Here is a 12,834-nt window from a genome sequence, read left to right as displayed (position 1 = left end):
GGTCACCATGTCCTCCACCTGTGGTCACTCTGTCCTCTGCCTGCTGAAGTTCCTGTGTCTCTCCTGGCAGACAAGTACTCTCGTGTTCAGAAACAAACCACTAAATGTGAAAGCATACTAAAGCTACTAAGAGAAAAAGAAGGAGTGAAGAAAGCTAAACTCAAGGGGTGACTTCTCTAAGCAGGGAGGACTCAAGCTGAACTTTGACAGAGAAGTGGGAGGAATGGAGCAAATGCCTGAGGCAAGATGGGGACTGAGGACTCAAGTGTAAAGTGGGGACGGGTGTTATCCTATGAGGGGTGGCAACCAGGAGGCTGATGAGACTAAGTGAGTGTGTGCACATGGACACCGCCTATGCTTTGTGAGTACCGCCTGTGCACAGTTCACGACCAGGACAGCCCGCTGATGTGAACAGGGTTCTGCTCATCTCCTGCTACTGGGAAGAAGGCTGCATGGCTCACAGGAAGAGCACTAGCGAGATCAAAGGCTCCTTTGTGACTCAAAAGAGTTCCATTTTCAGGAGCTTATGAGGATCAGGCACTTGGCTCAAAAAAGCTTCAAAACTCATTATAAAAAAAGAACTGCACCTTCACTCAGAAGGCAGAAGCCCCGGGAAACTAAATGATGAGAATGTTCTGGGGGCTGAATTAATGCTTCTGTGACCCAGTCGAGAGAAACAGCTCTCCAGAAAAAGCCCCTGCTACTCAAGATGCAGTGCACCCACAGCCATTCCAGGAGAGGACTGGAAAGGTGGTGTGCTGGTTATTAGTCTTGGTTACCAACTTGACGATATTCAGAATTAACAAAAACTCAAATGGTTGAGCACACCTGTGAGTGATTTTTTTTCCTTAATTAAATCATTTGAAGTGGGAAGCCCCAGTTCTACTCTGGATCTGGAGGCAGACAGACACACCCAGCAGTGGTCTATATGACAGCAGTGCTTAGCCTGTGGGCCATGACCATCAGAAAACACATTTTTCCAATGGTCTTAGGAACCCCCAGCCATAAATCTATTTTCACTGCTACTTAATAACTATAGTTTAGCTACTGAGTAGTGTCTCAGTTACTAAGACCTTCGGAAATATGTGTTTTCCAATGGTTACAACCCACAGGCAGAGAACCACTGCTATATGGAAGAAGGAGGTTTTTGCTCTCTGTCTTCTTGCCCTCACTCTTGCTGGCAATGTCCACTCCTTCACTGGCATTAGAACCAACTTCTTCAGAATCCCAGCATGTACTAAAGCCCTGCTCAGATTTAGCCTCATGAGCTGGACACTGGTAGGCAGTCATTATTCATTTGATACATTCTGCTCCTCTAGAGATATCTGACTAATGCAGGTAGGTATTCCCTTAAATAATGTTCACTAAAGACCATGGTTTTGGATTTGTGGAGATGGTTGTGGCTGTGGACAGCAATGCCTCACGAGTACAAGGACCTGAGTCAACCCTAGGACAGGGCAGCATGTATGCATAACCCTAGGGGTGCAAACAAACAGAGCCTTGTTAACCTCACTGGCCAGTTAGTCCACCCGATTGATGAGAACCAGTCAGTGAGGGAACCTTCTCAAAAGACCAAGGTGGGCAATACCCGAGCAGTGATGTCCAAGTTGATCTTGTGTCCATGGGCTTGCACACAGACATGCATACACAAAGAACACAAGTCTAGCTTCTACTTGTATGAGACACACGCAAGCCTCCAGGGGAGCACGGAATCCTGCAGAGTCACTGCTCCCTCCAAGAGGTGGGGCTCCTCAAGTAGGCTGACTGACTGGCAGGCAGAGAAGCAGGCATGCCAACATTAAGGGGCATGCAGGAAGTGGGGGTGAACACAGAGAGTCTAAGCTGCCACCTGCATGAGGAGACAAGACAGATCTTACTAAAACACCGTGGAGACACAAGTCCCAGCTCCAGGAGAAAAGCCTTGTCAGCAGAAAAATGACCATGGGCTAACAGGCTTACAAGGTAAAACAAAGAAAAGGACGTTTGAACTGCTTATGTCACCCAGTCATCAGATATCTGGGGAGGATGGATTCAAAACTGGACTAAGATACTATCCTAGACCCAGTGCTGGCAAAAGAAATGAAACAGGCACTGCTGAGAGGGCAGGATCCACCTCTACCCACTGGAAGTGAGCAAGCGAAGCCACCGTGGGGATCAACTTGGCAAGAGTCCAACAAGGGAATGAAGACACGAATGTCTCATCAGCCAGCAGTCTCACGCCTTGGCCTACCTAGGGAAACTGAGTCTCAAGTAGATATGAGGTGGTGGACAGCACAGAATGCTCCTGCTGCAGTAACCAAGCAGGCATGGTGATGCAGACCTATAGTCCTAGAAATCAGGAGGCCAAGGCAGGGAAGTGGGTTCAAGGGCAGCGTGGGCTACAACACAGTGAGGCACATCTCAAAAGGGGGGCGTTGTTTAAATGACTAAATCAAAATCCTGTAATACACTGTAATACACTGAGGAATACAAGTTGGGAAAGGATAAAGAAATGACATTATTTATGCAGAGTCATAAAAAAACACTTTTATAATCCCACCACAAAAGCACAAAGGAATGGACCAACAGCTCCATACTGCTCCCCTCTGGGACGGGGGCTGCAGTGAGAACTCAGCTGTATTTATGATGTTTAATTTCTAAACATTAACATTCATTCCATCTGGATGGCGATATGTGCTTATCCTGTGTACTCTGGGGACTATCGGAAAATTTTGCAGTATTTCTTTTAGGAGCATAGAAGGCAATAGGACAAAATGTGCATGGCTGTTGGTGCAAAATGTTGATGTAGGCGGTGGGAAGATGGGCAGGTTTCTTACCCTATGAGTTCCTTCCTTTTCTTCCAAGAACTTGCACTAACTGGTGTGGCGGCTCCTGCCTGCAATCCCACTGCTGAGCAGCTTGGGCCAGAAGAATCACAAGTCTCAAGCCAGCCTGGGCTACAGAGGGGATCCTCTTTTAAAAAATAAAAATTAAAAAAAGGAGATCTACACACTATTTGACTAGCAATTCCATCTCCAAGTTCAGATCCCAGAAAGTAGAAAAGACAGGTAGAAGATTAAAAACAACATGATTTTTAATTAGCCAATGTCATCAGAGCTTCTAGAGACAGAAAAGATACTAAACTGTGGTGTCTTCACTGCGTGGAGTACTATACAGCAGTGAAGTGGGACCAGTAGGGACCCCATGCAGCAGCACAGAGAAGCCTGATGGCTGTGGTATCAGAGAACTTCACATGTGAGGGTCTCAGGCCTCAGATAACTTCTGTCATTAGAAATCAGGACCAGGACTATGCCTTGTGAAGAGAGTGACAGCAAGATGTTCCTGGTGCTGGGGCCTGTCTTGGCCTACTGTTGCTTGCAGGGGTGTTGGGATGTGTGTACTGTGAGGAAATACTCCAAACAGTACCTTCACACTGGAAGCTGCACCCCCAGTTTAAAATAAAACAACAGAGCTTGGAGTGACCTCACACTTAGGACCTGGGAGCTCAAGGGTCATTCCAGGCCATCCCAGGCTGCAGAGTGAGCTCCAGGCCAGCCTAATCTACAGAATGAGCTCCAGGCCAGCCTAATCTACAGAGTGAGCTCCAGGCCAGCCTAATCTACAGAGTGAGCTCCAGGCCAGACTATACTACACAGGAACAGAACAGCCATTCCTCAACAAGGTGACTTTCCTCTTCCTGGGGTAGATCACCTACAGCAGCAACCCTGGCGCCCTAAAGGAAAGAGTGAGGAAGGCATGGCAGCAGGATGGGCTGTCACACTGCAAGCAGGGTCAGACTCTCAAGTATCAACAGGGACCCATCTCTTCCTAAAGGTTCCACAACCTTCCAGAATAGCAGTACCATCTGGGGGACCAGATGCTCACACACATGAGCCCTGGCTATTTGTGGGGGGGGAGGGACATGTCATAGTCAAATCACAACAGAAGCCAAATTTGTGTGGCTTCCCTCTGGATCAGTTTGAAAACTAGCACCAGGGATTTGCATTATGCCAGTGCAGTATGAAGCCTGCACCGACCACATGCCCACAAGAACCTGAGCTGTCAGATACTACCATGGGCTGTTTGGCACAGAAGTTGTGTGACTTGACCAAGGACACACAGTTAGTGCTCCCCAGTGGGAAGGACCTGAACGAGGCCCACACTCTGCCCCCAGATCTCATGGTTTCTGAAGAAGTTCTTGACTACAGAGAAATTCAGCTAGTGAGCAGCCCGGAAAACTGGGGCCAGTGAAAATAACTAAAATGCCAGGGATCAGAAACACTGGAAATACACATACTTTTTTCCCAGCATGCGAAAGACTGTGATACCCAGCCCTTCATATGAGTGGGAACACTGGAGGGGAAGGTGGCAATTATTCTCAATTACTCAAGAAGAGAATAAGAGTCGAGAAGGACTCTCCTCTGGTGCCATTTTAATCAGCTGTCCAAACACACACACAAAACCAGCGGATGGAACACAGGTTAAGCATATTCTGAAGGCCTTTCGAGCTGGAGGGGAGATTAAATAATGATATACAAGCAATCTAACAGCCCCAGAAACTTTGTAGACAAGATCAGATGCTAGGCAGAGTCAAGTGGCGTGTAATCCACGTCAATTAGAAAAGCAGTGGGCTTGGCATAAAAACAAGGCTCTCCAGCCCAGCCGGACCGGGGTGAAGCAGGGAGACAGCTAGTTGTAGCTGACTACTTGGGAAGGCTATCCCCAAGTATCACATAGCTCCTTCTTGTCATCAGGCATAACTGGTTTGGCCTCTATATAACCCAGGCTGGCCTGGAACTTGCTATGTAGCTAAGACCGACTTCCAGCCAGGCTCCTCCAGACTCAGCCTCCAGACTGCTGGGACTACAGGTGTGAGCATCATACTTGCTGAAGATGTTGAACATCCTACTAACATTAGCTTTCCAGTGTCCAGGAGAGAGTGGTCAGGTCAGATGGTACCACATGGGAATCAATCATCTCTTTCAATAAATACAGTCTGTGCATCTATACCTGTGCCTCTCAATCAAATGAAAGAGGAAACTGGAGAAAGGAAATTAATGAACAAAATGGCTCCCAAACAACAATCTCTGCTGTCTGAGCTTGGGACTTGTCACAGGTTCATGCTCTGTGCTCTCTTTGCCTACCAAAGCCAGCTTCTGCTGTTCATGGTATCACCGGACAGAGAGATCATCAGGCAGCTGGTATCGAGTATGTGAAAGAAACCCATAAGATCAGAGAAGGCTTTCTAGAGGTGTCATAGGACAGAATATGTGACAGACATATTCGACCCTGAGTTCAACCTCTCCCCGTGCCACAGGCAGCAGACATGGGATGCAGTGGCACCCACACCTCCAGTTCTTTCTAAACGATAGCAAAGACTTTAGCGGATTTGATGCTGAAGTCTCCCCAAGGCTGAGCTCATGTCAGTGTGTCAGCTGTCCTGAGACGGATCTCTGGGCAAAATGACTCTGTATTGGAAAGTCCTTTCCGTGCCGTTTACTGACTCGAGAGAGCCGGTGCTCCTCTCTACTCTTGCTCAGTACATGAAGCACCAGGCCTGTATGCAGGGGCACAGGGCAAAAGAGCAGAGGTTCTGAATCTGGCTTTGTATGGACACAGCCCCGTTTATCCCCCAATTTCTCTTTGGAAAACTAGCCGTCTTAGATGTTGGGGGTCTCACCACCACATCTCTCAACTCCAAGCAGGGGCTTTGTCAATCAACTCTGAGACTGTATGACAAGGGGGCATCCCTGGGCACTGCAGCTCCACACAGACACCTGAGGGTCATAGCTCCAGAGGCTGATATAGGGTGAAGACAGGGGTTGGTGCAGAGATTTGGGAACAGGGTCACCCCATTCCTGCCTCTGTCACTTATGTGCTGCTGGGCCTTAGGATGCTCACTGACCTGAGCTCCAGTTCCCAGGCCTATATGCATTTCACATAGGGCTTCACAGAATGTACACAATGACAAAAGTAATAGAAAGCCATGGTTGTGTATGGCAAGCTTGGTATGAAATACCAGAGCTTGGCGTGCTGAGGCACTCTTTAGTTTTTAAGAGCTGGAACTGGACACAGTGCCACCAAATGTTCCCCTAGGTACTTCATAAATGTCACCACCTTTGAGCATCACAAAAAGCAACACTAGAGTGTTATGGCTGTTTCTGGTATTGGAGGGGACAGGCACAGAGAGGTCAAGTAACTTGCCCAAAGCTACACATCTAGGAAGAGCAAAGGACGCATCCCCAACTTCCTTCCCTTTTCTCCTCTCCCTTCACCCCACTGTCTCCATTCCCATTTCTCTCTCCCACTCCCATCCTTAACTCTCGGGCTCTCTAGCATGGTACACGCATAAAGGGATGAATGAACAGTGTTTGTCTCGCATGTGCTTCTGATCTCCAGGAAGGCTTGCACAGGCCCAAGGATGGACTGTGGAGGAGGGTACATCAGCTCCACAGATGGTCCCCGCGTGGGAATGAGGTACCAGGAGCATGGGAAGGTTCAGTGGGAGCAAGAAGTGATCCCAGCTCCACCTGATTTCACACAGAGCCAACACAAAGGTCCCCAGCTGGGCAGGACCCACTCACTCTCCCTGCTTACCCACCCCCCAGGCTTAAATAACATGCTGTGCCTCTACACACAGATGCTGAAGACTAGGACTCCACAGACTGTCTGCGGGGCCAGACATCAGCCCTGACGCTGGAAAGGCAGATAGCCTCGGTCAAATCACTTCACCTCCCTGTGCCTCTGCTTCCCCATCTATAAAGAGAGATAACAGTAACATCTCTACCACAGGCCAGAGAAGAGGTATGGAGCAGGCAGGAGAACCCCTCAGGAAAACTTAACCATGGCCAATGCCCACGACCTGTGAGTAGATGACATGGCATGAGAGGGTCCTGCTGAGAGGGGATACCACATTTCCCCAGGCAAAGTGGAAACTGTCTCCTTGATTTGCTTGGAAGGCGTGGCCACATAAGAACGGGCAAAGAAGAGACACTAAATATGGGGTGGAACACATGTCAAGGGGTGCAGAGGCCTCCAGAGGCCTGGATGGGCAGGGTGAGGAAGTCTGGCCTGAAGCCCACAGCAGAAATACTACTGCACTGAAGTTATGACTATTTCTTAAAGGTTCTCCACTACTTTGGAAGATTATGAATCTTTCTCTTTTGTTGTACTTTGTTTCCCAGAGACAAGGTTGTACTGCATAGTCTCGGCTGGCCTCTAACTTTTGGTCCTCCCATGGTCCTTTGCTGTGTAGGCTACAACAGTCTGAAGGGTGGATGAGCCCCTCAATGGCTTCCATTGGTTCCTCTAACAAACCTGTCACCAGAAGGTCCTGTTGGCTCCTCCAGTACTGGCCTCCTGTAGCCAACTCCTCTCCCTTCCTCATTATCCCAAACACAGTGCCCTGTGTGAAGGGACTATTGAGTGACATTCTTCCTGTAAGTCTGCCAACACCTAGATGACAGAGACCACTACGTCACTTAATGTCCCTGTACCTAGCACAACATCCCAGAATCTGGGACATATGCTACAATAGCCTCATGTCCTTTGAGAGGCCACCAGAGCTCTGTTTGCACATGTCCCTCTTGGGAGGGACCGGGAGCTGCACAGGGTGAGCAGCAGAAGGGCACATCTGGTGCAGCACCACTGTCTTCCCATGTGTCTTTAATGAGCATCTGATGGAAAGTTGAAAGGAATGTACCTTGCCTCAGAGCCAAGTGAGCACTCAGAAGGGCCTGCAGTTCTTGGTTCCCATCTGCTCACTGAACTGGAAGAGAGAGAATCAGCACCCAAGCCGAGACTCTGCAGAGGCATCCTGTAGTCAGTAGTTTGCCTGGCCTCTTGCACGTCCCAAAAAACTCACCCAGCTGGGGCGGGAAGGAGAGCTGCCTCAAGCTGACTAGCAAGTTTTCTACTGTTAGAATTCAGTTTGAGAAATTCCTGCTGAGACCCACTGCCTCACAGTCACCAGGGACAGCTGTGTGGGAAGGTACACAGACATTCATGTGGCCATAAAACAGACTGTGTAGCCTAGTCCCTGAAGGCTGCTCACACCAGTCAACTCAGGAGTGAGTCAGTTAACAGCCAAGGCTCACAGTGATTGTGTGTCCATGACTCAGTCACCCCAAATATGTCATGTATGGATTCTTCTTCATGGTCCAAACTCAAGAGTGAGTTACCTTTGAAAAACACCCATCAAACAAAAGATCCCAACATGGTGACTTTTCTGGACAATTTATATTCATGCCTTCTAGAAATCTTGCCATCAGGACACCAAAGCATATTCTAAGGTACTGGGCCCACATGAGTATGCATAAGTTTGGCCTTTAACTGGATTCAGTGAAGGCCCTGGCAGTCTACAGCCTGACCTAGTCCCTCTCTTGGAAATTTAAGGAATTGCCCAAATAGTCCAAGTTCTTCAGTCAAAGTGGACTAAAGGGAATGTATGTATGCCTCAACCTCATGCGAGGTCAAGATCACTGTGAAACCAGCCATCAACAATGACACGGTGGATGTCAGGGATGAGCTGGCAGTCAGGTCCTTGTGTCTTGACATCTGGTCACCACCTAGCTGGTCACTGGGCCGTGTTCACTTATATACAAATAAGAAAGAGAAAGTCTGTTCTATAGACACGGGGGTGGAAGGGAAAGGTCCACTATACTGGAAGGTGTGAGGCTTCTCCTGCATGCAGAGATCACGAGTGATGCCCTACAGATGGGGGCTTCTCCTGTATGAAGGCGACTGCAAAGACGAAACCTACTCCTAGTCTCTGTTGTACACAGGACAGATCCAGGATTGCCACTGTGCTTCCTAAATGATTGTGGTGGTATGAATAGGGATGGCTCCCATAGACTCACGTGTTTGAATGCATGGCCCATAGAGAGTGACACAACTAGGAGGTGTGGCCTTGTTACAGGAAGTGTGTCACTGTGGAGGTGGGCTTTGAGGTCTCATATGCTCAAGCTACACTCAGTGTGGCTTACAGTCTCCTTCTGCCGCCTGTGAATCAAGAACTCTCAGCTCCTTCTCCAGCACCACGACTGCCTGCACACTGCCATGCTCCCCACCATATCAAGAATTGACTAAATCTCTGAATCTCAGTCTCAATTAGATGTTTTCCTTTATAAGAGATGCCATGGTCATGGTGTCTCTTTACAGTGATAGAAACTAACACAAGGACTGAACTCCAGAAACTCTATTCCTCAGTCCTGAGCCTCAGTTGGTGAACTTGTTTCATGGGACTGGTGCTCTTGGTGGACTTTCTTCATGGAGGCTTATGAAATAGGGGAGGGAGAAGCAGGAGGTGGAGGAGTGGATTCAGCCTCAGAGAACACTTTTAGTGATACAAGAGTGTGGTAGGTTTAGCTAGTTCCTAGAACTTTACATGCAAATGGCTTTGGCAGATGTAATTAAATTAGGGACCTTGAGTTGGGAGACCACTGCAGGTCTGGATGGTCCACTGGCCTCACAAGAAAAGGAGGGGTCTAAATTAAAGAAGACACGATGATGGAAGAGATGAAGGGCCAGAATACAGTGTCCTGGTTGGCCGCCCATGCTGAGAACCAGCCTTACAGAGGGTCCTTGTCAATGCCATCCCTTCAGGTGCTCAAGGGTCCTGCACTGACCACATCTACCTGGATGTTTAGTATTCTGTAGCTGTACAAGTGCCTCCTTCCCACTTGATTCTGAATGGTTCCAGATGGCTATGCCCTGGAATCATCCACGGAGTTAGTGAGCCCTTAGTGCCCAGATGTCACTACAGGTGAGTGACACCAGGTAAAGATAAGAGACCTTGTGATGTGCTGGGAGCACAGTGGTTTTCAGCACCCTCAGCAGCCTGCAGTGCAGACACGGTAGTAGAAATGTCTCCACTCACTAACAGGAGGTTAGGGATGAGACCAACTGCTGGGACAGTTAACTGAGCACACTGAGACTGCCTTCTTCAGTCTCACCTAGTCCTTTGCATGGTGATTAATGACATGTTTCCTGCCTTCATAAAAGAAGTAGACATAACACAAGAGACCTTGCTAAGAAAGTCTGGTCCACCATCACACATGTAAATGAGTATTATGACAGTAGTGATTGGAACCAGGGAAAATATTGGATCAGAACAGCAGTCAGGAAGTATAACCAACCCAGATGCCAAATTATTCTCTCTGTGTGTGCATGTGTGCACATCTGTGTGTATGTAGAGACCAGAGCACAACCTTGAGTCTACCTTGGTTTTCACTGACCAGGAGCTAGCCAATAAGCTAGGCTGGGTAGTCAGTGAGCTGTCTCCACAGCATGGGATTACAGGTATGTGTGACATTACATGTATGTGTCACATTTCTAAGTAGGTGCTTGCTGGGCAGTTGAACTTGGGTCCTCAGGCTTGTATGGCAAGCACTGTTATGACTGGGCCAGCTCTCCAGATCCCTCAAAACTGTTTTAATTTTGTAAATTGTCTATTTGTGTGTGTGTACATAGGCACATGTGCTCACGTGTGAACACACATATGGAAGCCAGGAGACCTTGTCCCTTAACATGAGTTCCAGGAACTAAACTCAGCATCACAGGCTTGTTCATTTACCCCTAGGCCCTCTTACTGGTCTGTTTTTAAAGGACACAGCTGCACCTGCCGGGGTCTGCATTGTCTCTGATGTGTTCAGCAGCACAGGTGATGCTGAGTGTTCCTACTGGAAGGGCACAGCCCACTGTGCCCAGCACACTGGCTCTCTGGCCCTTCACAGTTAGGTATCACGATGAAATAAGGGAGACTCGGCCACAGGAAGACTACCCTTCCCTTAGGCGGTTACTTTCTCCACTGGTTTTTCTAACACTGCAGGTTTTCTGTGGTGAGTCGTCTTTGAGGACAGACCAAAGTGCAGTAGTGACATGGCCCCTGGATGCATACCTTGTTTCCGATGGCCTTTTTGGGTGGGAAGTTGTAGGCCCTCACTTGCGGGAATGTGCTCTGCAGCTGGTGGTGCAGTGCCCGGAACTCAGTGTACCTCCGGTACACATTCCACTCGTCGTCCTTTATCCGGATGTAGATCTGCCAACAAGGGAGACAGGAAGACAGGCTGAGTCCTCACAAAGGCGGGTGCTGCATCACTCTGTCCACAAAGGGGCCACATTTGCCTCACACCACCGGGCACCAAGTACCTGGCACAAAATGGTGGTACTGACAGCACCAATGGACACCAGAACAAGGCTGTGAGGCATGTGACAGGAGAGCTCAATTGCAAAGTATGTCCCCAGCAGGCTGAGGGGCAGCAGGGATACAGTTCCCTGTTCACACGTGAGCTGCCCTTGAGAGACGGCATGGATGCATCTCCCTGGTCACATATGTGGCTTACAAGCTGCCCCAGGGACACAAATTCCACAGGCCTGGGGTCATGCTGACCACCACATAGTAGGTCAGCACACAGTAGGGAAGCTCATTTAAGACAAAGGGAAGTGAGGTCAAAATCTTTTAGACTGCTGAGGGGCCCAGCAGAACACAAGGCCACATCCAGTGGCTTAAGCACATGCAGCGACAGTTTATCTCAGCCATGTTTGGGACACTGTCTGAAGAACACTCAAGATGCTGCTAGGACATAGCACAGCCACTGGTAAGGAAATCTGAGAAATGGGAGGCTCATTTTATTTTTTTGAGAAAAGTTTCCCCATGCATACCTGGTTGGCCTGGAACTCACTGTGTAGAACAGGCCAGATTCAACCTCACAAACATCCTACTGCTCTGTCTGCTGAGTGCTAGTATTAAAGGTGTGTGCTACTGCTCCAAGATGAAGTGTTTTAAAACCTAAGAATCATAGAGAGGACAAAGTCTCTGCACAATGACTATTGTACTTCATCACATAAAACAAGGGTCCCTATTTACAGAGCAATGGCAACAAACATCTCTACTGTGAGTCTCACAGTCTGACTGCATTCTTCATAATATATGTTTAAAAGCCAACTCCTTTTACTCAGCAGAAGCAAGAGCATGCTTACTACCCTGCTACAAGGATGCTTGGCTACTGTCCTTCTCTCCCCTATAGGCAGCCACACCTAGTTCTACAGGCCCCGTGTTTCTGCCCAGGACTCTTCAATCTGTCTCTAGTGCAGACCTCAGACATGAGCTGCAGCTCCAGTGTGCATCCGTACATTCTCTAAGTCTGAAGCCAGGCCCTAAGCCCTAAGACTAAGCTTCCTCTTAGGCTTTTACTGATCCATCTTCAGGAGCAAAGGCAATAACAAAACATGATTTTTTTGTCTCTACTGCTGCCTGCAAGCTGCCAGGCCAAGTCCAGAACAGTCTCCAGGAGCAGGGGATGAGATAAAGCTGATGGCTGAGAGTCGCAGGGCAGAGTAGGCTCTGGGGTTCCTGTTGTATCCACACTCCTGCCTTTGCTGGTATCCAGAGTGCATTTCTGGTGGCCACTATTATTATACCCAGAGGCCACTGATAACCAGGGGAACAAGAAGAGTGAGCTCTCAGCTCTGAAATGAGCCTCTGAACTCAGTGAGTGGGAGGTCCAAAGTTGAACATAAATGACAAACTCCAACCAAACATAAGACCTTGAGCACTGAGCACCTGTCATGGACTGGTGTTACACCAGGTACATAACATCTTCCTCTTGTCCTTGGGCTAAGTTGAAAAGCAGATGGTGGGAATGTATCCTCTTGAGATAAAGACATGGACTCAGAGAGGCAAAGTCACTTGCCGGGGGAAATGGGAAAATGAAGAAGGTGAGCCCAGAACTGTCTTCTCCCCAGTGTCCCATGTTTTCTGCCTCAATGCTCTGTGGCAATGGCTGGGGCTCACAGGGGCCTCTGAGACCTCAGACCAGCAGTGTGGCATTCAACATGACCTCCAGGTGTTCTGTT

The 12,834-nt window shown here is 48.6% G+C and overlaps 1 protein-coding gene across 1 annotated transcript in view; it reads right to left on the bottom strand.

Annotated features, from left to right (window-relative positions):
• The window catches only part of Snx29 (sorting nexin 29), a 417,720-nt gene that overhangs the window by 35,980 nt on the left and 368,906 nt on the right, over nt 1–12,834 (bottom strand). Inside the window, exon 19 of the mRNA XM_087910838.1 lies at nt 10,877–11,017. Within this exon, the coding sequence (XP_087766964.1) occupies nt 10,877–11,017 (141 nt within the window). The remainder of the gene's footprint in view (nt 1–10,876; nt 11,018–12,834) is intronic.

Source organism: Myodes glareolus, chromosome 9, assembly GCF_982192425.1.
Source record: "Myodes glareolus chromosome 9, mMyoGla1.1, whole genome shotgun sequence".
Classification (NCBI taxonomy): Eukaryota; Metazoa; Chordata; class Mammalia; order Rodentia; family Cricetidae; genus Myodes; species Myodes glareolus.
Note: the sequence above shows the minus strand (reverse complement) of the source record. Positions and strands in the feature narration are given on the sequence as shown.